The 27209-nt window shown below is 35.5% G+C and overlaps 1 protein-coding gene across 1 annotated transcript in view; it reads right to left on the reverse strand.

Annotated features, from left to right (window-relative positions):
• The window catches only part of TMPRSS15 (transmembrane serine protease 15), a 120249-nt gene extending 101708 nt beyond the window's left edge, over positions 1 to 18541 (reverse strand). Inside the window, exons 1-5 of the mRNA XM_055128728.1 lie at positions 18397 to 18541; positions 15926 to 16056; positions 15599 to 15666; positions 7928 to 8079; positions 757 to 792 (exon numbers count right to left, since the gene is read on the reverse strand). Coding sequence (XP_054984703.1) covers positions 757 to 792; positions 7928 to 8079; positions 15599 to 15666; positions 15926 to 16056; positions 18397 to 18541 — 532 coding nt within the window. The remainder of the gene's footprint in view (positions 1 to 756; positions 793 to 7927; positions 8080 to 15598; positions 15667 to 15925; positions 16057 to 18396) is intronic.
• Between the last annotated feature and the right edge of the window lie 8668 nt (positions 18542 to 27209).

The raw sequence follows: 27209 nt of genomic DNA on the forward strand, positions 1-27209 counted from the left end.
AACTGTGTTTTAATTCCACTGATGACCTTCATAGCAAGAGAAAATTGTGTTCCATTCCTAATAGACAAAGGACTAGAGAAAGGACATTAACAAAGGACTAGAGCAAGGACTATTATTAACTGCTATGTTACTGGAGTTTTTTTGTAGTTCCAATATTATTCCATGACTACTTCTGACTCTGGGTTCAGGTTTTGTTATCCACTTATTTGGGAGACCATGTAGGGATGGGTATCAAACATGGGACATTCAGAGCCATGAACCCTTTGAAATATTTCCCAAGCCCAAGAACATTTTTAGACAAATAATTTAAAATAATACATGTATTTTTAAACATCGTTATATAAATATTATAAAACTGACCTGGAGTTGTCAGAGTAGAGCTGGTTGTTGGTTTGGCTGTAAAAGAATGGCAGTAAGTTGTTACACTTAACACTGTTTATTAGGAATTTATTATATATCCTTTCTTATTAATACCTGAATTTTCCCATAAGTATTATCAGTACCTATTGTTAAGATTATGTCACTCGTATCTGAATGTAAGAATATATTTGTTTACTGAATTTAAAGGTACAGAGAAGGGCTGGAGTGATTTTACAATGGGGAGGGCATTTGCTTTGCATGCAGCTGGCCCGGGTTCGATCCCCGTCATCCCATATAGTCCCTGAGCACCACCAGGAGTAACTCCTGAGTGCAGAGCCAGGAGGAACCCCTGAGCATGGTTTTTAAACATGGTTATATAAATATTATAAAACTGACCTGGAGTTGTCAGAGTAGAGCTGGTTGTTGGTTTGGCTGTAAAAGAATGGCAGTAAGTTGTTACACTTAACACTGTTTATTAGAAATTTATTATATATCCTTTCTTTTTAATACCTGAATTTCCCCATAAGTATTATCAGTACCTATTGTTAAGATTATGTCACTCGTATCTGAATGTAAGAATATATTTGTTTACTGAATTTAAAGGTACAGAGAAGGGCTGGAGTGATTTTACAATGGGGAGGGCATTTGCTTTGCATGCAGCTGGCCCAGGTTCGATCTCCGTAATCTCATATAGTCCCTGAGCACCACCAGGAGTAACTCCTGAGTGCAGAGCCAGGAGGAACCCCTGAGCATCACTGGGTATGAGTCCCCCTCCCCCCAAAAAAAGTAAAGTTGTAGAGCAAAGGTTTTGAGAAATTTTAATTACATTTTTCTAAGAATATTATTCACTTACCAATCACTAAACACAGTGGTTTATTAGCATAATAATGGCTGTGGAGATATATCAGTTTAGGCTAATGCTAAACATGGTATGACCTTAAATCATAAGTATGGTATAACATGGACTTTAGAGTTCAAAAGAAATGTTTTCTTTTTCTGACTTTGCCACTGAATTGTGTATGGATCTAGGAATACTGCTTACAATTTATTTATTTACAAATGAAAATAACTGGACTCCTCTGGATAACTCTAAAAGTAAAATAAATTAATTTTATTATTTACTAAGTTCTGACCTAAGTAAATTTTTTTCTTTTTTCTTTTTGGGTCACACCCGGCAATGCACAGGGTTCACTCCTTGCTCTGCACTCAGGAATTACCCCTGACAGTGCTCAGAGGACCATATGGAATGCTGGTAATTGAACCTGGGTTGGCCTCGTGCAAGGCAAATAACCTACCCACTATGCTATCACTCCAGCCCCTGACCTAAGTAAATTTTTAAATAATAATCTTCTAATACTACAGCAATTTTCAATATTGTAGATATTACCAATGTCATATATATATAGTTTTACAAAAATGTGCACTTTGATATCATCTATATAATTTATGCTTTAGATAACCTCGGAAATACTCAGAAAAATTTTTTTATAATTTCTAACTTGTATTTTTGAAGTTTTAAAGAACATGACTTGTGTTTTTGATAATTAGCAGATACAAGATGGTTGTGTAAATCCCCCCAGAAGCATGATAGAGGGACATATTGCCAATTTGGTGGCAGATGTTTTCAGTAATTTTATATATCAAAAAATACTGTCCTGGTAAATTATCATACTTTAATTTAAAAAAATGAAAATCAGAAAAAGTCTTCTGACTTAAATTCCAATGCTCTGAAATGTAATTCTTCTTGCAGTCATCATTTGATTGTTTTATAAATTTCTTTCCCTCATCCCAAGTAAGTAAACTTATATATGTCATAGTTTTGTCTCCAAGATTTCAATCAGAGCATATTTCAAGATGTCACAAACACATATACACTCACTACATGTATAAAGTATTCATATATTCTTTAACCTTTAAAAAAAACATCAAAATTTGAAATGCTCATACTGACATGTGAAATTAGGCATTATGAACTTTATTATGAACAATATTCCTAACCAGGTGCAAGCATTTTGTATTTTAATAATGAAGTGAATGTCTCATATAGTTATAAGAACAAATGCTCAGTGAACATCATAGAATTTGATAATTATCAAGAAGCATTTTTCAAAAAGCCATAAATACTGACCTGAAGTTGTCGGTTTCACTGTTGTTAAATTCTCCAGAGCTGTTGAAGTAAAGCAATGATGATATCAATGCTGAATTCATAAATGAATATTATATGTTAAAACAGACACCTGCTTGAATATTCTAAGGGCATATGATTCCTTAGAATATTTATAAGATTTAATGATGTAATATTTTCCTTTATCTGTCTAAGACATAGTTCTTGAATTCTTCATAGTTACATAGAATTATTTTAATTAATGAATCTTACCATACCTAGAATCAGACCTTTTCCATTGAAACATAAAAGCTATCAATTAAAAAATAGTTTTGTATTCTTTAATAAACAAGTATGGACAGAGCTATTTAAATATTAAAGGTTTGCAAATAAAATACACAGTTTGGGGATTTAACTATTATTAAGGGGGTAGAATATGAGTGGATATGAAGAAATTCTCACTTTGAGCCTTGGCAATCTCGGCCCCTGAGCTCAGAGCTGTCAAGGGGAATTTTATAGGAAATGAAATGTCATGCCTCACCTACCAACCCATACCGATCCCTATCTATAAAGCTACTTCTAGTCTACTACCTTTATATTTAGTGGTTCTTAAAATATAGTTACAACTGTATAAGGCATGAGAAAGGGACCGAGGCATAGCTTATAATAAACCCTCATCTAGTGAAATTTTTATTAAACCTAACCTTTATGATAAGTAAGAGATATATTCTCTTTAATAACTTGGTTGTTTATGTGAATATTTCTTTATGTCCTCACTACCTTAGTTCTATAATAGATCTATAGCAGTATTATAAAAGGTATTTTAATGGTAGTAATAACAAACTAAGCTTTATAAGATTATTCACAAAGAAGATATTTCATTTTAAAATGTGCTAAGTAAAATGGAAACTTATAAAATTTAACTGGTTTTAGAATGCACTGAATTTAAAAATTAAAATTATGCAAATAAGCATTCAATTCAAATCTATGGTTAAGGTTGATTTATGCTTATAAATGCATTTCAACAATGCTCAGTAAACTAACTTAATTTTATGGAGCATATCCTGAAGTAGATATTGTTATATGATTTGTCACATTCATGATGCTTTTCTAGTCAATGCAGATACATGATTTTATCAGATGCATACATTTGCTTTGGGGACCTTAGTCAGCAGTATTTAGGGTTTACTCTTGACTCTGTGCTTAGGGATCACTTCTGCCAGTGCTCAGGGAATCAATCATACGTGGTATCAGGTACTGAACATAGTTCAGCAGTCTACAAGAATCTTCCCCACTGTACTATACCTCCTATAAAATAGATATGTATTTTATGACTAAACACTCCTCTCTCCAAAAGAGCCTACAGTTGGAAAACACAAAAATAAGTTTCAATAGTCTCATCATTTCATTTGTCCTAATTTATCTAGAAAATTTGCTGCACATTCAAACAAATGTAGTAGAAAACTTAAGTGGGGGTGGGAAGTTCCACTCAGAATTATCATACATTTCTCAAGGTAAGGCCATTTTAAACGTACTCTAGTAAAATTATTTCTACCACAAACTTTGAGATTAGACCACCTCTACAACAATCCTCCACTCATTTCTGGATAACTGTGTAATTTAAGGCAATTTATCAAAACTAAATGCGCGTTGATCTTCTCATCTGTCAAATGGAGATACTAAGGCACTATTTAATAAGGTTGATGAGTACTGTAGCACTGTTCTCCCGTTGTTCATCCATTTGATGGAGCAGGCACCAAGAACATTTCCATTGTGAGAATTGTTGTTACTGTTTTTGCGCCTATCAAATACACCATGGGTAGCTTGCCAGGCTCTGCTGTGTGGGCGGGATACTCTCAGTAGCTTGCTGAGCTCTCTAAGAGGGCTGAAGGAATCAAACCTGGGTTGGCCACGTGCAAGGCAAACACCCTACCCACTGTGCTATCGATCCAGTCCAAGATTGATGAGAGGAGAAATATATTGAAAGTAGCACTTATATAGTCCATATGCTCAATTTAAACCATTCAAGAAAGAGGTTATTTTTTTTAATCTAAGGAAATAAAACAAGATAAAGCCTTGCATAGAAAGTGTGCCCATGAAAGTGAATTCAAATTGCATTGTAAGTTTGTTATTTAAACACAACCTTTCTATAATATGAGATAAGTTTCTTTCCTCTCCAACCCCTCAGGTGTTTAGGTTATGGTGATAGAAAATTTTGAGGTCACCCCCTTTATCTGATAATACCAATGTATTGGATTGGATTGGTTGGTTTGTACTGATGATTTCTGAAACAATCAACATAACTGGATTCCATGGTATTTTAGATCTTAAATGATCCATAGAAGTCACCTGAAGATAAATGATTTTTTAATAGAAAATAAATCTTTCGACTAGTTAAAAAAAAAAAAAAAGAAAGAAAGTAGCACTTATAGTTCTAGCTTAAAAATAAAGCAATTTTCAATCCATTCAAATTAAAGATGCATAGCAGTTTTTGTCCCAACAGCTATAGCAGTTAGGATCAAACATTTGCACAGAAGACTTAGAAGGTTTGCTAATACTTCCATATGCGGAAGCAGCAGCAAGGAGACAGCTGGTGCCTTAATGAAACAGGAAAGTTTTGATGAATGAAGACTGTAATGAAAACCAAGCAGAAGTCATCAACTTAATGTATACTAGTTCAGAGAGGAACAAATAACCTTCCCAGACTTCATGTTTTTATGTATTGCGTACGCTATCATCTCACGTTGTAACAAGACTATCTGACATTGGGCTATTTGATTTGCCTTTATTCCAATTGGTGTGACTAAGCATTGCTTAATTTTTTTAACATTAAACAAAATAAGGTTTACACATAAAATATTGTGGATGTGTTCCAGTTTGACAATTTACTATTGACATAGCCTATAGATTAGGCATAGTGCAGCAATGTGTTATTTAGTAATAAACCCAAGATGTGAATCAAGCACCTTTCTCTGACACGAGGTCTTAAGTAGGCAAAAGAATTGAGATTGGCCAAACTTTGTGGACACAGGAATTGAGGCCCAATAATATTCTAATAAATTTTAATGCAAGTCCAGAGGATGAAAAATTATCTCCAGAGAAGCTGCAGTAGAAAAAAAGGTTGTGATAAGAACAATATAGATATTCCTCAAAAAGCTAGAAATTGAGCTTCCATATGGCGCAGCCATACCTCTTCTGAGACTAAACCCCAGGGACCCAAAATACGTAGCAGAAATTTTATCAGCACTTCCATATTTATTGCAGCACTATTCACAATAGCCAGAACCTGAAAACAACCCGAGAGCCCAAGAACAGTGAACTGGTTAAAGAAATTTTCGAACACTTACACAAGGGAATACTATGCAGCTGTAAAAGAAAATGAAGTCATGAAATTTGCTTATAAATGGAAGGACCTGGAGAGCATCATGCTAAATGAAATGAGTCAGAAGGGAAAGGACAGGCATAGAACTACTGCACTCAACTATGGGAACATAGTATGAGACTAACACCAAGGACAGTAGAAACAAGGGCCAGGAGGATTGGTCCATGTTTGTAAGCCTGCTTCAAGTGCTATGGGAGAAGGTAATTGGGATAGAAATGTGACCAAATCATGAACAACTTTGTAACTGTGTATGGTGATTCAATAAAAAAAAGACCAGCAAACAGTAACAACAAGTCTCACAATGGAGATGTTACTGGTGCCCGCTCGAGCAAATCAATGAGCAACGGGATGACAACGATACAGTGATATCTCATGGTGATAAAATTAAAAAAAGAAAAGAAAAAACAGCTGGGTCACACAAAGTTCAAAGCTCTAACCCTTGACAGCATTCTAACAATGGATTTTTATCTAGATGGAACTCCCAGGTGAGTTTGTTAGAAAACCTACAAAACTAACTTTATAGAGAATGTGGAATTCCCAAGAAGATTTTTGAAGTAAACCTATGAAACTAACTTTGTAGAGGTAAATTTCTGGGTGGGGTTTAGGGTGGGGGTATCTCAAGCTGGTTGGGTACTCCCTTCTGAGCCTTCCCTTCTGGAGAATTCCATGTTGTGAATCTCTCTCTCTCTCTCTTTCTCTCTTTCTCTCTCTCTTTCCCTTTCTTCATAATATTCTAAATAAAACTTTTTTACTTTACTGTTTATGTCCTTCAAAAATTAATTTCTGTGGAGGAAGGCAATGTTCCTAGAAAACTGTTCTTGCAGAGAAGAATTCCTTTACTCTGGTATGAGTTCCATGGTAGGGTTCATTTTCCAAAATGCCAGGCCCTCTCCTGAGAGATACTTCAGTAGGAATAAAAAGTTGTAATGAAAACAGATGGACCACAAAATTTCAAAGTTATTCTCCTTGACAGCTGTGGACATCAGAATTGTAGGACCTGGTGGCAGTTGGTTAAATGTCTTGAGGAACTGGTTAGAGGTAAGTATTGTACTGTGCAGTGATTCAATATACTTTTATCAGTCCTAAATTTTCCTGGCCACGTGTCCAGATCACATCAGTGGGTGGACACAAATGCTCTCGTATCCCCTCTGGCTCTTCTTCTCACATCTCATAAGTCACCACAACATTATTATGATCAAACAGATTCGTATTTAGCATAATTTCTGATAAGTAGGATAAGTGGAATATAAATTTAGAATAATCTAACCAAGCATCAGTAGCTATATAGTCCTATGATTATTTTTGATTTCCATTAGCTCTTCTCTTTTAATGAATTCTAATGCAAAATATATTATCATTTTTTATATGTAAGACCTTGTGTCTTATACTCAGCATCACAAACACACAAAATCCTGTTCTTTAGAGGTAGGGCATGTGTGCATGTGTAATGTAACTCAGTTGCAAAACATACGCCTTGGGGTTTGATCACAGAGGAAAGAGTGTGAGAGAGAGAGAGAGTGAGAGATAGAGAGACAGAGAGACATAGAGAGACAGACAGACAGAGACAGACAGAGGCAGAGAGAGCACTCCTTTAAATTTTTGAATATTTAAAAATATTTTTATAAACAAGAAATTGAGATGTACAAAAATTATTAACCCTTTTCTTTCACTACCCTTCTTTGAAGTTCTCTGTTACAGACCAGACTGATAGACTTGACTTTCAGTTAACAATTGGATCATATCTATGACTATCAGAAATGAAAGTGTCTCTTTACAATGGAGTTTTCTGGATATCAGGTTATGCGTGACTAATGACAGGAAAGTGGTAAGACCTTCAAACATTTAATCATGCCAATATTTTCAGAACCTCTTTTATATTTGATAGTACAAAATTTCTCACTGATGTTTTTCTTCAAATTTTGTTTCTGCACATCTTGCTTTTTTCATGTAAATGTGTTACCTTAAGCAACAAGAAGTGTACCAAAATTCAAGAGTAGGTATCAGTGCTTTCCTGATATATAACCACAATTTTAATTTCATAGCTTAATGATTCAAAGAAATCAAATAATGTTCGGAGATACCTGTGATATCAATGCTGTTCAAATCAATATGGAAAGTGACCAGATGGCTGGATTTATTTGCTTCAATGCCTTGAATCAGTTCTTCTTTTACATTTTTATCTGACACCCATTGGGTAAAGAAGAGGTCGAATATGACTATAACACTGCCATTTCTGCAAAGCAAATGATGACATAAGATTAAAAAAGTCAGACTTATTTTAGTTATCTGTGTTCAATTTATGTTAAAGATGTCTCAAATTTTTCATAGTCATCACCTCAATAATTCTCATTACACCTGCACTAGATATATTATGCCAACATTATCTCTGTTATACATGTGGAAGTAAGAGGAATTAGAAGTCCAAATGTTTATCTGAGAACACAAAGACCCAAAGTTGTTACCTCATTGGAATTTAGGTTCTGAGCTCTTTATTAACACATTAATTCCTTGTAAGGCTCTTCACAAGTCATTTCTATTAAATTAAACAAAATTACGCAGCATCATAACAATCAATCTTAATTTACAGCTTGAGAGAATGAAGTGTGAATTTGTAACTTTTCACAAGTAGTAAAGCACTCTAAGATAGATTCACTAATTTCAGAGAAAAATGTTCTACATAGCATATGGATGTCTAATAGCAGACATATGCATAGAAATAATTTATATCTAATAGATAGGTATAGAAAAATGATAGCAATATGTAATATTATTGAAAACACAGGATATTCAACTTCATGGTCAAGAACAGGGATTATTTGACCTGTATAATTTTTTTTACCATAGTATTAAAATTTCATTATAGGGCTCAAATCATCTCATTTTTTTATTTATATCCTGTTCTGCAACATGTATTTAAAAAGTTTTCATTGATGACTTGTTTGTATTTTTAAAAATATAATAATTCATAGATGCTTACTTCCAAATACCTTGAGAGATTTTTCTCTCTCTCACTTACATTTCCACCTATCTCAAGCTGTCATTTTATAATGGAAACTACTTGGGAGACAAGCACACCTCTGATATTCATTCTGTATCCCACAGTCAGCTAGTGACAGGGCATATCTGGAACTTTAAAAGAAAGACTAGCTAAAATTCAGTTTTGCATTGAAAATTTTCTCATCCTCAAATTTAGATAGTTACACATTTGCACATCTTTGCAATATCTGTTATTAAAATTCATTAAGGATGTGATCAACTCCGAAAGAGTACTTTATCTGCCCTTATATATCTATGTCTATATCAGTAAAAACTCAATTAAATGTTTTCTTTAATGGTTATGCAAAACCATTAAATAAATATTCCCGAAATATTGCAGTTGATCAATATTCTCTACAACTTAAGTTCACAGGTTTATGTAAATAATTCTCTTCTATGTAGCTAGTTTTTAATTAAAAAACCAGGATATCCTGTTAGAACATTTTCATACTTTATTTCTATTCAATAAATTATTTCAAAGTGTTAGAATGATTAAGTATCTATTTGTTTATTAAAATTGTTGTAAAGGTAGACTTTAAACAATTTATGTGTCTATGTGTGGTGAGGGGTATGGTATATGAGAATATATGTGTGTGGTGGGGTATCTGTGATGTGTGTGTCATGGGGTGTGTGGATGGTGGTGTGTGTGTGTTATGGGTGGCTCTGTATATGTGTGGTTTATGCATGTGGTTGTGTATGTGTATGTATATGGTGTGTGTAGGATGTATGTGATGAGGTATTGTGTGGTATGTGTGTTATTGCACGTATTCAGGGCCAGAGAACTAGCAGATAGGGCACTTGCCTTGCATGTGACTAACCAAGTTCTCTTGGCATGACGTATAGTCCCATGAGCACAGAACCAAGAGTCATCTCTGAGCACAGTTCTGTGTGCAACTCCCCTACTTCTCAGGCAGCAACAAAATTAACTAGTTCAGGATCCCAAAATTAGTCACATATGGAATCACTTGCTATTTTGGATCACAAAGTATTTTGTCCAATTCCAAATGCTGTACTACTACTACTACTACTACTACTACTACTACTAATAATAATAATAATAATCATCATCATCATCATGTGTACTAATAACTCTCACTGTCACTGTCATCCTGTTGCTTATCGATTTACTCGAGTGGGCACCAGTAATGTCTCCATTGTGAGACTTGTTGTTACTGCTTTTGGCATATTGAATATGCCATGGGTAGCTTTCCAGGCTCTGCCGTGGGGGCCAGATACTCTTAGTAGCTTGGCAGGCTCTCCGAGAGGGGTGGGGGAATTGAACCCAGGTGAGCTGTGTGCAAGGCAAATACCCTACCAGCTGTACTATCACCCCAGCCCATACTAATAACAACAATAATATTACTGTTATTAGTAACATCAATGATGCAAAAGAATGCATCATTAGTAACAAAATGATGTAAAAGAAATAATGTAACAGGTCTACCTAGATGTAAGCACAAACTTTAATTATCTTGCATTGTTACCCAAAGCTTTAGAATCCAATTGAGAAGAAAAATAGCTAGGTGTATTTTTTGGAGTGTGGAAGAGGCAGCATATTTCATTCATTCCAAATAAATAGGATCTCACTCATTTTTCTTTCCTCTTATCCGTTCCTTACTCCCCGTTACTCCCCTCTTCTCTCCTCCTCCTTTATCATCATTTCTTTCTCCTCATTTTGCTTTTCTTCCTTCTATTATTCCTTTCCCTCTTATCCCTCCTCCTTCTTCCTTCTGCATCCTTAACCACTAGGTCCCCGATATTTAAAAAAACAAGACCAAATATAATGTAAATAAAGTGAGAAGGAATAGCAGCTGTAAGAGTCTCTGTTTCAACATTGCGCATTTTCACTTTGTCCTTGGTTGCACATTAGTTGGACTTCTGACTAAATCTGTATTTCTCTTTATGTAATTTTGGCATGTTTCATATGGCTAAATATATGCTTTTATTTTATACTAGTTGGAAGTAAGAGCACCAGGTATTTTTGATAGAAAAATACAAATCTGGAATTTTCCTTCCCTGAGTTGAAAGTAACTGAAATAGTTTGTGCTCAAGCATAAAACATTTTGTATGAGAGATGTGTTTTTTTAGTTGTGAATTATACATTGCATTTAATAATTTATATGTTGCAAGGACAGGAATGACATACCCTAAATTCACTTGCAGTTGCAGTCTTTAAAATTTGTTTTCCCATGTATATGTTTGGATAAGAGAACTGCATAGCAGAAACCAGGAAAAACCATAATAAACATTTATTTTTCACTAAATCAGAAAACTAAAGCTGATATTTGGGTATTTAGGAATGATCTCTATTATTTTCCTGAAATTGATTTTTACTATGGAAAATATGAGTTACAAACACCTTGGCCATTTTTTTTTCAAAGTACTTGTCAATTATAACACAAGGATATATTTTAAGCAGATAATGGTATCGTGGAGTAGGATCAATGTGCAAGAAATGAAAATGTTTCTTATCTTTTACATTGCTTAATAGTACCAGTAACCTTGAAGATTGCTGAATAAACCAACCTTTTTCCTTTTCTCATCTCTGCTCAAAGGAAAAAATTACCTGCCACAATGGGTAAATCATATATCATTTAAAGAATAGCCAGCTAAATTTTCTGTAAGGAGAATCTTCCTAGATGACAACAAACTATCCTGTAAAGTTGTTACACACACACACACACACACACACACACATGCATGTACGTATGCACGCTCGCATGCACAGTCACACAGTCATATTGGTCAGGGTCAGGACTTGACATAAAATAGTATTTTTATGAGAAATAAGGCATAGGTTAATGATTAAAGAGAATATTCTGAATAATATGTTTTTATCATATGTACATGCATATGTAGATAGTTAATTAAAATTAATAATAAAATATAAAGCGGGCTTGCTAAAATATGTTAGGTATAATTTTAAAAGTTGGTTAAAATATCAATTTGTTTAGAGCCTATTTATCAACTGGCATTTATAATGAAAGTCATTTATAAGCTCATTTAGGAATTTACCATTTCTTACTGAAATATATAATTTTGTTTGTGTCATGTAAAGAAAAGCTGACTGTTTACTTGTCATCATTCTTCCTGCTTTTGCATTGCTTTTACTATTCTCATTTCTGTAGCACTGTAGCACTGTTGTCCCATTGTTCAATCAATTTACTCGAGCGGGCACCAGTAAAATCTTCATTGTGAGACTTGTTACTGTTTTTGGCATATCGAATACACCATGGATAGCTTGCCAGGCTCTGCTGTGCAGCGAGATACTCTAGGTAGCTTGCCAGGCTCTCTGAGAGGAAGGAAGGACTCGAACCTGGGCCAGCTACCTGCAAGGCAAATGCCCTACCTGCTGTGCTATCACACCAGCCCCATCTCATTTCTAAATTTCTTTAAATACCAATATAAAATTTACCATACTAAATTTTGGGATTATTTTTATTGCATCTTCTAAGAAGTCACTTCTGATTTAAGTTTTAGTTTAGCTACTGCTGGCTTAAAGTATATCCACCCTGAAGAAGTTTTTTTGTTTTAGCATCATTATAAAGTCTGTGTGAAGGTTTAGGCACTGTAGTGCTCTTCTAGATAGCTATAAAGACGAAGGAACGATACAGCAGTTCAAATAACTTGAACTTTTAAATTCAGTCATTTTAACTTCAAAAGAAAAAGAAAAGATTTCTTATCGAGAATCAGAGAAATTTATGGAGGTTTTGGTTACCCATCAAAATATAGAAGTCTATGTTTGTGGATGTAAAAAATATTTCTGTAAGCTCACATGAGAGATAAATATTTATCACAAAGGGCTGCTATCATCCTGCATGTGAAATGGGTTAGGTCCATAGCTCTCTCCATCACCAGATAATCATCCTATGAGAAAGCACTAAATGCTGTTTCAGCGCTGCTGGGTGTCCCTACGCAATTCACAAAGTCCGTTTCTGGTTTATACTAAGTCCTAGAAGGAAGATCTGATGACTGATATCAATTTGTTTTTTTCTCCCCACATTGTACCTGGGTGGATTGGAGAAATAGTACAGTGTGTAGGGCTTTTGACTTGAGGCTGCTGACCCAGGTGCCATCCCCATCACCCTCTATGGTTCCCGGATCACCACCAGGAGTGATCCTTAAACACAGACGCAGTATAAACCCTGAGAGTGGGTGGATGTGCCCCACCGCCACGGAAGGAGAGAGAGAGAGAGAGAGAGAGAGAGAGAGAGAGAGAGAGAGAGAGAGAGAGAGAGAGAGAGAGAGAGAGAGAGAGAGAGAAAGAGAGAGAGAGAGAGACAGACAGACAGACAGACAGACATATAGACAGAGAGAGAGAATGAAAGAGAGAGAGAGAGAGTACTGCCCTGGAATTCTGAATTACCAATGTTACCAATGGGATAAATTAACCTCATTAGGTCATTTCCTTTTTTTACCATGACTAAAAAAAGTTTGAGTTCTTCTCCAATACATAATGACTCTCTGGTAGCATTGCAAAGATAAGCAACGGTATTAGAACTGTGGTAAGTCATGTCATAGCAACAACTGCAAGAATGTATATTCTTTTTTATGGGGGAGAGAGTGAGATGGGTCACAGTTTAATACTTCTGAGGACTTGCCTCTGGCTCTGTGCTCAGAGATCAGTCTTAGGGATGCTTGGAAAACCATAGTCAGTGTCAGAATTTGAAACTGGTTTGGCTTCAAGCAAAGAAAGCATCTTAATCCCTATGTGCTATTAGTTTGTTCCCACAGAATTTATATTCTGAAACTAAAACATGTACTTATTCTTTTTGTTAGTATATACAGATGTTGGTCTATAATGATGCATATGGGAAACTTAAAAATTTTGTAATGAAATACTATGTCAATACAAATATTTTTAAAAGGCTATATTCATCAAAATTCCCTAGTCTAATCACAATAATGTTATCCAGAGGGCTTCAAAATTGTAAACCTCACAAATCTTGCTATTAGCAAAAAGTATTAGATAAACTTTGCACTGGTTACTGTTATTAGTAGGGATTTCTTTCTACAAAGTCTAATGAAATCGAGACACATGCCTGCGATATTTGCCCAAAAAATGCTAAAATTTTTGAGAATTAAATATGGGCTAATTCTTAAATGTTTACACTCAATCTCCATCTAACTGGAAAAGTTAAGCTTATTTTGAAACATCAGTCCAAATATACGAATAGCTTAGGATAGAAAAATTTCACATGCATGGTTTTACTCTCACAGAATAAATATCGATCAAACATATAAACAATAGAAATTTGAGAAAGATTAAAAACCAAACCTTTCCCAAGAGTCTCCAAGTTTTCTATTCCTCATCAAATAAAGGGGGATTTCAGGAAGAATAAGACCCAAGAAACAAAAGAAATCTCTACATTGTAAATGGGGATAAAGACATTACAGTGGTGGAGCTAAGGCTGGGTGGCTATCGGATCAAAATATTTGTTGGAAAGGAGAATAAGACAGTTTGACATAGAAGGAAGTAAGAAAGAAAGGGAACAAGTAGAGAATAGAGAAGAAAAATACCGTATTATTTTTATAAGGACTACTCTTGGTAATGCTGACCGTCATGTGCAATGATGAATCCATATATGCTCTATGAATGCATATATGCTCTACCACTTGAGTAATATTCCTCACTCAAAAAAGGAAAGGACAGGCTGCAGTGACAGCACAGCGGGTAGGGCTTTTGCCTTGCATGCAGCTGACCCGGGTTCGATTCCCAGCATCCCATATGGTCCCCCAGCACCGCCAGGAGTAATTCCTGAGTGTAGAGCCAGGAGTAACCCCTGAGCATCACTGGGTATGACCCAAAAAGCAAAAAACTTAAAAAAGGAAAGGAATCTTAAACTTTTAACTGGGCTTAAGGTAGGAAAAGGTGAACCTTTATGCATTTTTGTCATTGTACCATCCATGGATAAAGTATATACATATGTATGTATATATATGCATATATATATATATTGCAATAAGACATGACAAAGTCTTAAATTTCCTTCTCCTCATTTGGTTTTTGTGTTTGCAAGTGTGATCCCTTTGTATCAAGTGTGTTTTTCCTAGCACTATTTGGTCCCTTCAAACCGAGGAAATATTTTTCTGTATGGCAGAACTCCCGGGAACATCCCATCCCATGACCATGAATCTTTCTTACTAGTTTCTTTGGGTATAATTGTTCCTGATCTAAGATAGAAGATTAACCTTTGTATTAGTTTTGTGTTTCGCCAGTGACCTACATTTCCTTAGGAGTCCCGTTTGATATAAATTGAATGATAAACTCCTGTATTCTGTGACTGCATATTTTCAAACTTATCGCCCTTTTATTGAATCTGCACAGTTTTACACTCAGGACAGAAAAATACATTAATATAAATCAATTATCTAGAGTTATTATGACCTGGTACCAATATAAAAACTTTATGCTATGCCCTTTTTTGAAATCTTCACCAAAAAAAGTTGAAAAATTGAAATGTTTCCTTTGCTCCTAAAAGTACTATTTTATAAGCCAGAGAGTGAGAGGACAGGAATTAAAGTGTTGATTTGCAGGTAGCTGACCCTGATTCTATTCCTGACTCTCTGAACAAGAAGAGATCCCTGAGCACCGAGTCAAGAGTAGCCTCAGAGCCCGGTTAGATGTGGCCCAGCTCCCGTTACTATTTTATACATTTAGAAATTTTTTTTTGTGCTTCTGTAAAATCAGTAGAAAATTTTCTCGCTTTACTCACTGAAATTGTAAAACTCTTGAATTTTTGTACACATTTTCCAGCTTACTTGATTGAAAGATCTCATTTATCTAAAAATGAATAGAAAAAAGTTATGAAAAGCTAAATAATTTAAGATATAAACTTGGTTTAAATCATTTTAAAAATTATTTACATCTGCTTAGAATAAGATAATAGTAAGTTTCTTCTCTCTGGTGCTGGCCTTAGTCCTGAACATATTAGTTATTAAATTTTCGAAATAAGAAAGCAGAATTTGTGTATCTGTCTGCAAGTAATTAGCGAAATTATGTTCTGGTATTTTAATTTAGCTGAAAAGAGAGCTTTTCCTACCATTTGCTGGACATCAAAGGCAAGGACTTTGAAATCCGCTGAGTGTTTGTCTTGCAAATTTGGATTATATGTAGCTCCAGATATTATTTTAAAAGTCCCTCTTTTTTCATGACTTTTTCCAAATTCGGTTTCTAAATCAATCAACAAGAAATAAAACACAAACGTGAAAATAACTAAGAAAGACACATTGTATTTAAAACTTAGAAATAAAATTCTTGTTTAACTGTTTCCCATATTTTGTTTTTTTCTTTATAGATATAATGTTTCATAATCAACTGTTGTTTTTCTTAAAAATCTGTCTACTAGTCTTTAAAGATAAAAATACATTTATTCCCCATCTTATTACATGTTTTTCTTTTATTTGAAGTCTGCACACTCTAAGCTTCCAAGGAATTTTTGTTATTGAGATTCCTGTTGAAAGATGATCAATTTTGACCAATTATGGGTACTAACTGAGAGAAGCATGGTGAGAAGTGGACCATTAAAAGTTTTGTAGTTTCTAGCATCCAAGTTCACTGCTGGGTTTCTATGTGTGGATTGCTGTGAAGATTTCAGTATTGTATAACTTTGAAACATGGCTCTGAAGTTGCTTTCATTCTAATAATTATAAGATTGGCTGGTGTGACCTTTTGCCTTTAGACAATGTATGTCATTATTAGAATATTTATTGAAAATACTGCAGAAAATACATAAAAGCCATATAAACTGTTAGGAAAATGGTTAAATTTAATATAAAGATGGCAAACAATATATACTGTTTAAGACCAGAAAATATCTTAATCAAAATATATTATTTGATAGGTATATTTATTATGAATCACTTCAATTGAAACAGAAACTGATAAAATTAACATTATGTGTTATAATAATGATAAGAAGCTTTCACATTGACTTTATGTCAGAATACATTATTTCATCATTTCCAAAAGAAGGAAATTAAAACTTTGTTTCCCAATAAAATTTCCCAAAGTCATAACTTTAATAAGCAACAGATCTGAAAATTTGATATCAGCTTATTTGATGTTACAACCCAGAATACATCATAGATCAACACTAAACTTTGCAGTATACAAAGGACATTAAAACTAATATTAATAACAAATCCTACATTTTTAAACCATTATCATTGTATAACTACAATTATAATTGTACATTGTAAAAATACAGCATATTTCCCATTTAATTTGATTTTTAAATAATCAAATTGCACAGTTAAAGAATGAACTGAAAGAATTTTTTATGGGTTGAGGAGGACTAAGGAAATAAAATACTTGTGATATGTTATTGAACATAAAAACAATAAATCTTGCTTAGAGATATGCATTAAAATATGAACAAATAAAAATTGATTAAAGGGAAAAGTGGGTGGAATCTTAATAAATTGTGTAGTTTAATTAATAATATTGTGTAAATCTATAATTCATGATTGTGATATTTGTGTTATAACCAAATAAAAAATCAGGACAACCAGGACAAAAGCTATGTGAAAATTCTACAGTTTCTGTAAATGTTTTTTGTAAGCAGAGGTTCCAAATTTGTTTGGTCTACTGTCTTATTTTCAGAAATAAAATTGTTCCCAAATGCTGAAATCTACCATCTTTAAGAAAATACGCAGAAAGTGCCACTGAATTGTATCCAAGGCTACATCTGGTCTCCCCTCACCTGTTATAGTATTCCTACACCCAGGGGCAGCCTAGTTCATTTTCAGAAAGAATAAAGATGAAACAAGGTGTAATCAAAGTAAGTATGTCTTATGTTTTGGGGTGTTCTATTATAGAATTAATTTGAATCAAATTTTTTTGTCTGTGCAACATCCCCAAATTTGAAAGCTTAATTTGAAAGATAAAATTGCTAATCCAATAAAAAATACATATTCTCTGAAAATAAGAATTTCTTTTTCATTAGCTCTGCTTGTTGGTTGATGTATATTGTTAGTATATTGACAAGATTGTCATTTAAATTCTATTAGATCAAACCTGTGAGCTATGAGAACTATTTTATTATATGTTTAGACCGAGAAAATTAACATATTTTAAAAAAATTTTTAACTCTCTCATGAGGCCTAAGAGAGTTCAGTGTATAAAGCACTTGCCATGCATGTGAATGATCCAGATTCAATCCCCAGTACCCCACAGTTCCCTGAGCACTGCTAGTACTGATCCCTGAGAACAGAGCCAGAAATTAGACTTTAGCAAGTTGAAGTGTGGCCAACCTCCCAAATAGGTGAAGACTTGAAAAAAAAGATGTGTCACATTTGAATTCTGGATTAAATTTCAAATTGCAAACAAACTCATTTTTCGAGTAAGTTCTGAAGTGAACTAGAGCAAGGCATCTGAATTAACATAAATGCCCCATCATATAAGCACAGAAATGAATAAAATATCCTGGCAGGATAATTTAGATTAATGTGTATCTACCCATCTGAAAAGAAATTGTGTACATCCAGCAGTAACCAACTCCTTGTCACTTACCTCTTTCTGAGCTCTTGATTGTCAACCAAGACACTGCAATTAATCCTGCACTGACCACCAGCAGCATGACGAAGAGAGCTGCAAACATGACTTCATAGCTGCTGAGAAAAGGGAGCCTTGAAGGTATTCGTCTTCTGGACACCATTTTAGGCTTTTGAAGGGATTATTCCAAGAGAACCCTAGAAATCTCCACCAACTTTGGAAGACTCTCTCTAGCTTTCAAAGACTAAATCTAGATCATCTTACTGGTCCGTGTGAAAGCTTTGTCAGTCTGATGTCTCCATACAGTAAGTAGCTTTAAAAGGACAGTTAATCTTTAAGAAGATATAAATGAGTAAAGAGATGGCTAGAGTTGTAAATGTTAATCACCTGAACAGGCCATGTATCCAGGTGAGTGAAAATGCATGTTGTAGACAAAAATAACACTTTATCATTTTGAAACCTACTGGGAAAATATATAAAATTTATAGTAGGCAAATTAGTCATTAGGCACGGGAAGTTGATATTGTAAAGCATTTCTAGTCAGTTGAACTTTGCCTCTGAATAATGACTCATCATTAGGGCATTTCTTCTGTTCTATGTCAATGCATAAATTCTATAAATAAATTTATAAAGTCTGATATTATATGTGTCTGTCATGCTTCCCTCTCTTCTTGTGTGTATGACTGTATAATTGAGACAATCACACATTTGGTAATTTCTGTCCATGGGAGGTTGAGCAATATAAGTCAGTATATATTAAACTTAAAGTCCACAGAAATGGCATCACGTGGCTGTACTTTATGGCCTCATGCAGTTATCAATGAATGGGAGTAATTACTATGAAAAGAATAAAGTATTTGTTTCTATTTTAGGGAAGTAGCCGGGGTGGAGAAGCCATTGCTCACTTGCCTTGAACTTTATCTTTTTAACATAGTGATTGTAACAAGTGAACAGGTAAAGATAATCTTGTTCATAACAGTAGACCTATGCCTCGTGGAAAAACCCCGACATTTCTGGTAATCAAGGTACAGTTTACCCATGGAACTTACAAGCTTTGAATAATAATGAGTCTGTAATTACAAAAATAATTACATTTAATCAAATCTGTTGTGTAAGTCAAATTGTCTATTCTGGCAGGAAAAAAATGAACACAGATAAGTAGTTCCTAGATCAGCCACTTAATGTGCTGACATGGTGGTGCATCATATCTGATTAAAATGAGCATTAGTCATCTTTTCCCTTCTTTGTTATCCTTAAAAAAGAAAACTGCATGTTATATATTGGAATCTCTGCTAATGTGAGTCGTTTTTACTATTGATTTGGGGGCCCCACCAATAATAATAATTGCTTTAGGCAGGGCTGAGAAAACCGTTGGAGTTCCTAGGAATCTAACTCACAGGGGCTACGTATAAGCCAAGAACCCTGACCTCTATCCTCTTCCTTGTGGCCCCCAATGGTGAAGTTACAAATGAAAAAATGTGTGTCATTAAATACACTTACCATTTTTATTTAATACTGATTGTATTGTTGAACATCTAAAAATATTCATGGTCTGCTAAGAGAGACTGTCCAAAGGGCTTAAACATGGGTTTACATGAAAAGGGCACAGGTTTAATTCCTGGCATTGCATGATCCCCCAAGGACCACAGGGAGCGACTCACCTTTCAGCCTTCAGCATGGAATTTGGAGTAGACCCCAAGCACACCGAGGTGTGTCTTTTTCCCCAAATATTCATGAAATAAGATGTATTACTGAGGCAGCTCGGAGAGATTCATTTCACTTATGTTCCAGGAGAAAATTGGAACCTGAGAAGAAATAAACTCTTGAAGTTTGGAAGCAAAAAAGGTAGAAAATTGATTGTTTTCTTCATTATAGCTGATGCAGTCAAATTGCTTTCTAGAAAAATCAAGCAGAACTTTAAGTTACATTAAGTTTCTACTCACTTTCCTTTAGGGAAGTAAAGGTAGCAAAATGAGTCCACATTCTCTTCCCCAAGCCCAGATAATAATAGATCAAATATAAATTTTTAAACAAAAATTATATAATTTTATACATAAAGTCAGCATTCATATTATAATTGATCTTTCAATTGTATATTTTAAATAACCACACCTAGTATGTAAGCACAAGTCTATTCTTAAAGGGAAATAATTATGAAGAGCAGATTGAAATACAAAAAACTGGTCATGGTGAAAAAAAATTGAATCATAGGTCTTTATATTTTATAAAATAAAATGAAACTTTTCCCATCAGATAACAAAACCCTATACAGAGTTATAATAATAGAGTATATGATATTCACCCAGGAATTGAAAAATATCTCAGTGGAATATAACAAAGAGCCCATAATCAAAAATTTATATATGGGAACTTCATAGATCAAATAGATTAAACTTCTGATAGAAGACAAAAGGGTGCTTATTCAATCAGTAGTACTGGAATGGCTGGTTATCTACCTCAAGAAAAATAAAATGGGATCCTTATTTTATGCCACAAAGAAAAATAAATTTCTAGAAGATTAAAAAAAACTAAAAGTATAGGGGAAAATGTCAGAAGAAAATGTAGAAAAGTGCGTTTCTGATGATAGGATGGTGAAGAAAATTTTAGAATACTTACATACAATGAAAGCACAAGCCAGAAGAATATTGATGAATTTAGCTAATAATATCATGAATAATTTAAAAGCAAAAAAAAACAAAAGAAATGCAAATATTCAAGACAAAGAAGGTTATTTTCTTCCATTCTCTTATTACCACATATGTTTTAGTTGGCTTACAACAGAACAGAGCTGAGGCAAAATTGTTCAGAGCAGCTTTGGGGCTTTAACTCTTGCACTTTCTCATTCATGTGTCAGAGTAGAATGTTCCTGGGAAGTAGAGCCATAATGGACAAAGTGGGGTGGGGGAGGAGGGAGAGGAAGAGAGAGAGAGGGAGGGAGAGAAGAGAGAGAATGAGGGAGGGAAACAGAGAAAGCGAGGGAAGGAGAGAGAGAGAAAGAGAGAGAGAGAGAACAGGAACATGTGGCTTTATTTTTTGAGTTTACACATAAAAGCTATTTCCCAGAACTGTAAAGAACTTCTGTACCAATTAACACATTCAAGACAAACAGCATGCAATTAGTAAAATCACAAAAGTAACAGTGAATAAAGCATGAAAACACAAATATCAATAGGTGCTCAACTTTAGTAGATGTTCAACGGTAGTGATATTTATGACAATTAAACTCATTAAAATATTGCTACACCCAAATAAGAACTTAAAATTAATGTGCTTAGTATTATTAAATAGCTACTCATTTCTAGCAGGAGTGAAAACTCGAAGAACTATGCTAGAGAGCAATTTGAGAATATCTAGCAAAACTAAATCTCAAACAATTTGATCCTCAAACTTCTAACTATTCATCTTAGAGAAATACTAGCACAGGTGGATTATGAAGCAAAACATAATCTAACACTACTCTGAGGTTCACAAAATAGTAGGAAAATGTGTCCAGTAAGAAAGTCAATTATACAGTTTTTATATATATTTTTTATTTATTTTTTTATTAGTTTATTTTTAATTAGAGAGTCATCGTGAGGGTACAGTTACAGATCCATACATCTTTGTGCTCATGTTTCCCCCATACAAAGTTCGATAACCCATCCCCTCACCAGTGCCCATTCTCCACCACCAGTAAACCCAACATCCCTCCCCCCCTCCCCAGTCCCGTCTCCCCCCACCCCACCCCGCCACCACGGCAGGGAATTCCCCCTTGTTCTCTCTCTCTGATTAGGTGTTGTGGTTTGCAACAAAGGTGTTGAGTGGCCATTGTGTTCAGTCTCTAGTCTGTATTCGGCCGGCATCACCCTTCCCCCACATGACCTCCAACCACATTTTACTTGGTGGTCCCTTCCCTGAGTTACCCAGAATGAGAGACCAGCCTCCAAGCCATGGAAACAATCTCCTGGTACTTATTTCTACTATTCTTGGGTGTTAGTCTTATAGTCTATTATTCTATATTCCACAGATGAGTGCAATCTTTCTATGTCTGTCTCTCTCTTTCTGACTCATTTCACTTAGCATGATACTTTCCATGTTGATCCACTTATATGCAAACGTCATGACCTCATTTTTTCTAACAGCTGCATAGTATTCCATTGTATAGATGTACCAGAGTTTCTTCAACCAGTCATCTGTTCTAGGGCACTCGGGTTTTTTTCCAGATTCTGGCTATTGTAAACAGTGCTGCGGTGAAAATATAAGTGCATATGTCACTTCAACTATACTTTTTGGCTTTTCTGGGATATATTCCCAGCAGCGGTATTGCTGGGTCAAATGGGAGCTCAACCTCTAGTTTTTTGAGAGTCGTCCATATTGTTTTCCAGAAGGGCTGAACCAGTCGGCATTCCCACCAGCAGTGTAGAAGGGTCCCTTTCTCCCCACATCCTCTCCAACAGTGGTTGCTTTTGTTCTTTTGGATGTGTGCTAGTCTCTGTGGTGTGAGGTGGTATCTCATGGTTGTTTTGATCTGCATCTCTCTGACGATTAGTGATGTAGAGCACTTTTTCATGTGCCTTTTGGCCATTCGTATCTCTTCCTTGGAAAATTTTCTGTTCATTTCTTCGCCCCATTTTCTGATGGGGTTGGATGTTTTCTTCTTGTAGAGTTCAACCAGTGCTTTATATACTATTGATATTAACCCCTTATCTGATGGTATTGTGTAAATATCCTTTCCCATTCTGTAGATAGTCTTTGTATTCTGATCACTGTATCTTTTGCGGTGCAGAAGCTTTTTAGTTTAATGTAGTCCCATTTGTTGATTTCTATTTTTACTAGATTGTTTAGTTCCGTGTCATCTTTGAAGATACCTTTATCTTCAATATCGTAGAGGGTTTTGCCGACCTTGTCTTCAATGTACCTTATGGTTTGTGGTCTGATGTTGAGGTCTTTAATCCATTTTGATCTGACTTTTGTGCATGGTGTCAGGTCGAGTTCTAAGCCCATTTTTTTGCATGTGGTTGTCCAGTTGTGCCAGCACCATTTGTTAGAGACTTTCCTTGCTCCACTTCACATCTCTTGCTCCTTTATCAAAGATTAGATGATCATACATTTGAGGTTGTGTGTGGGGATATTCCACCCTGTTCCATTGGTCTGCAGCTCTGCCTTTGTTCCAGTACCATGCTGTTTTAATTGTTACCGCTTTGTAGTAGAGTTTAAGGTTGGGGAGGGTGATGCCTCCCATCATCTTTTCCCCAAGAATTGTTTAAGCTATCCGTGGGCGTTTATTGTTCCATATAAATTTCAGGATTGCTTGCTCCGCTTCTTTGAAGAATGCCATGGGTATCCCTATAGGGATCGCGTTAAATCTGTATAATGCTTTTGGGAGTATTGCCGTTTTGACAATGTTTATTCTCCCTATCCATGAGCAGGGGATATGTTTCCATTTCATCATGTCCTCTTTTATTTCATGGAGTAGAGTTATATAGTTTTCTTTGTAGAGGTCCTTTACTTCTTTAGTTAAGCTGATTCGAAGATATTTGATTTTCTGGGGCACAATTGTGAATGGGATTGCTTTTTTCATGTCCCTTTCCTCTGTCTCATTGTTTGCATATAGGAAGGCCATGGATTTTTGGGTATTGATTTTATAGCCTGAGACTTTACTGTATAGGTCAATTGTTTCTAAGAGTTTCTTACTAGAGCTTTTAGGTTTCTCTAGGTATAGCATTATATCGTCTGCAAATAGTGAGAGCTTGATTTCTTCCTTTCCGATCTGAATCCCCTTAATATCTTTTTCCTGCCTGATGGCTATTGCTAATACATCCAATACTATATTAAAGAGAAGTGGTGAGAGTGGGCATCCTTGTCTTGTCCCCGATCTTAGAGGAAAAGCCCTTAGTTTTTCTCCATTGATGATAATGCTTGCCCTGGGTTCGTGTAGATGGCTTTGACTATCTTGAGAAAAGTTCCTCCAAAACCCATTTTGGTGAGAGTTTTTATCATGAATGTGTTTTGGATCTTGTCAAATGCTTTCTCTGCATCTATTGATATGATCATATGGTTTTTATCTTTACTTTTGTTGATGTGATGGATTATGTTGATTGATTTCTGAATGTTAAACCATCCTTGCATCCCCGGGATGAATCCCACTTGGTCATGGTGTATGATCTTTTTGATGAGTTGTTGGATTCTATTTGCTAGTATTTTGTTGAGGATCTTCGCATCGGTGTTCATCACGGATATTGGTCTATAGTTTTCTTTGTTAGTGGTGTCTTTGTTTGCTTTTGGTATTAGGGAGATATGTGCCTCGTAGAAACTGTTCGGAAGGGTTCCTGTCTTTTCAATTTCCTGGAAAAGCTTGAGGAGAACTGGCAACAAGTCTTCTTTAAATGTTTGGAAGAATTCGCCAGTGAATCCGTCTGGACCTGGGCTTTTGTTTTTGGGGAGACTTTTGATTACAGTTTCGATTTCCTTGATATTTATGGGCCTATTGAGGTATTTCACGTCTTGTTGGCTCAGTCTTGGGAGATTGTAGGAGTCAAGGAATTCGTCCATTTCCTTTAGGTTCTCTTGCTTCGTGGCATACACACTTTCAAAGTAGTCTCTGATGATCCTTTGAATCTCCTTGGTTTCTGTTGTGATGTCCCCCTTTTCATTTCTGATTCGGTTTATTAGGGTTTTCTCTTTTTCTTTCTTTGTGAGTCTTGCTAGCGGTTTATCAATCTTATTTATTTTCTCGAAGAACCAGCTCTTTGTTTCATTGATCTTACGGATTGTTTTTCGGGTTTCCATATCGTTAATTTCTGCTCTAAGTTTTATTATTTCTTTCCTTCGATCTGGTTTGGGTTCCTTTTGCTGGTCCTCTTCTAAGATCTTGAGCTGCGAAGTCAAGCTATCTATATAGGCCCTTTCTTCCTTTCTGAGGAAGGCTTGCAGAGCTATAAATTTTCCCCTTAACACAGCTTTAGCCGCGTCCCATAGGTTCTGATAGCTTGTGTCTTCATTCTCATTTGTTTCGAGGTATCTCTTAATTTCTTTCTTGATTTCCTCCGTGACCCACTCATTGTTCAATAGTGAGTTGTTTAACTTCCAAGTGTTTGATTTGGTTCTCCACGTCTGTGCATGATTAACTTCCATCTTCAGTGCATCATGGTCTGAAAAGATAGTTGATACAATTTCTATCTTCCCAATTCTATTAAGGTATAACTTGTGGCCCAGAACATGGTCTATTTTGGAAAATGTTCCGTGTGCACTGGAAAAGAATGTGTATTCTTTCTTTTTGGGGTATATAGCCCTGTATAGGTCTATTAGCCCTGTCTCCTCCATTTCTTCCTTCAGGGCCATCGTTTCCTTGCTGAGTGTTGTTCTTGTCGATCTATCCAGAGGTGATAAGGCAGTGTTGAAATCTCCAACTACTATCGTGGTGCTAGTTATGTCCTCCTTAAATTCTGTTAGGAGTTCTTTTAAGTATTTAGCCTGCCCTTCATTAGGTGCGTATACGTTTAGGAGTGTGATTTCTTCCTGTTGTATATATCCCTTGGTGAATATAAAATGACCTTTGCTGTCCCTTCTGATCTATTTCAGCCTAAAATCTATGCTATCGGATACTAGTATGGCCATCCCCGCCTTTTTTTTTGAGGGGGCTGTTTGCTTGCAGGATTGTTTTCCATCCTTTGATTTTGAGTCTGTGTTTGTTCTGACTATTCAGATGTGTTTCTTGTAGGCAGCAGAAAGTTGGGTTTAGTTTTCGAATCCATTTTGCCACTCTGTGCCTCGATTGGTGCATTTAGCCCGTTAACATTAAGAGAAATTATTGTCATGGGATTTTGTGTCATTTTTCTGTAGGGTTTGTTGTTCTTATAGGTCTTTTTCCTTGTCTTATAGTAGCCCTTTGAGTCCTTCTTTTAAGTTTGGTCTTGAGTCTATGAAGTTCCTGAGCTGTTGCTTGTCCATGAAATAGTGTATGGTTCCTTCAAGTTTAACTGAGAGTTTAGCCGGGTAGAGTATTCTTGGTGAGGCATTCATTTCATGAAGTTTTTTCACTATATCCCACCATTGTCTTCGGGCTTGGAGGGTTTCTTCTGATAGGTCTGCTGTGAATCTAAGGGGTGCGCCTTTGTATATGATCTCCTTCTTTGATCTTGCTGCTTGCAGTATTGTGTCTCTATCCACGGCATCCATCATTCTGACTATGATATGCCTTGGGGATTTTCTATTTGGGTCCCTTTTAGCTGGCACCCTTCGGACTCCTTGTATCTGGATGTCCGCATTCTCTAGCTCTGGGAATTTTTTAGCAATGATGTCTTTAATGGTGTTTTTTTCATTGGGATTGGTTCCGTGTGGTTCCGGCACTCCCATGATTCTTATGTTGTTTCTCCTGAGGTCATCCCCTAGGACTCTAACTCGCTCTAGAGCCATTTTGAGGTCTTTTGCCATTATTTGTTGTTGCCTATATGCTTTGTGCAGCTCATCTTCAAGCTCACTGATTCTGTCTTCGGCTGTAGTCATTCTACTACTGAGGGCTCCTACGGAGTTTTTCATTTCATCTACTGATTCTTTTAGTTGTGTGACTTCTGTTCGTAGCTTTGAAATTTCTGTTCTCATTTCTTCCTGGATTATCTTGGTGGAGCGTTCCAATGCTGCATCCATATCCTCCCTTAATTTATTGGATATTCATTCCATAGTTGTGTTGAGTTCGTGAACCATCCTCACAATTTCCTCTCTGAATTCTTTATCTGAGAGGAGGATGTATTTCTGGGAGGTCGCTGGTGATGTTAGTGAGATGTTTTCTTGGTTTTCTCCTGGTGGTGGGGATTTTCTCTGTTTCTTCAAGTTGTTATGGGCTTTACTGTCTG

The sequence above is a fragment of the Sorex araneus genome, chromosome 2, assembly GCF_027595985.1.
Source record: "Sorex araneus isolate mSorAra2 chromosome 2, mSorAra2.pri, whole genome shotgun sequence".
Classification (NCBI taxonomy): Eukaryota; Metazoa; Chordata; class Mammalia; order Eulipotyphla; family Soricidae; genus Sorex; species Sorex araneus.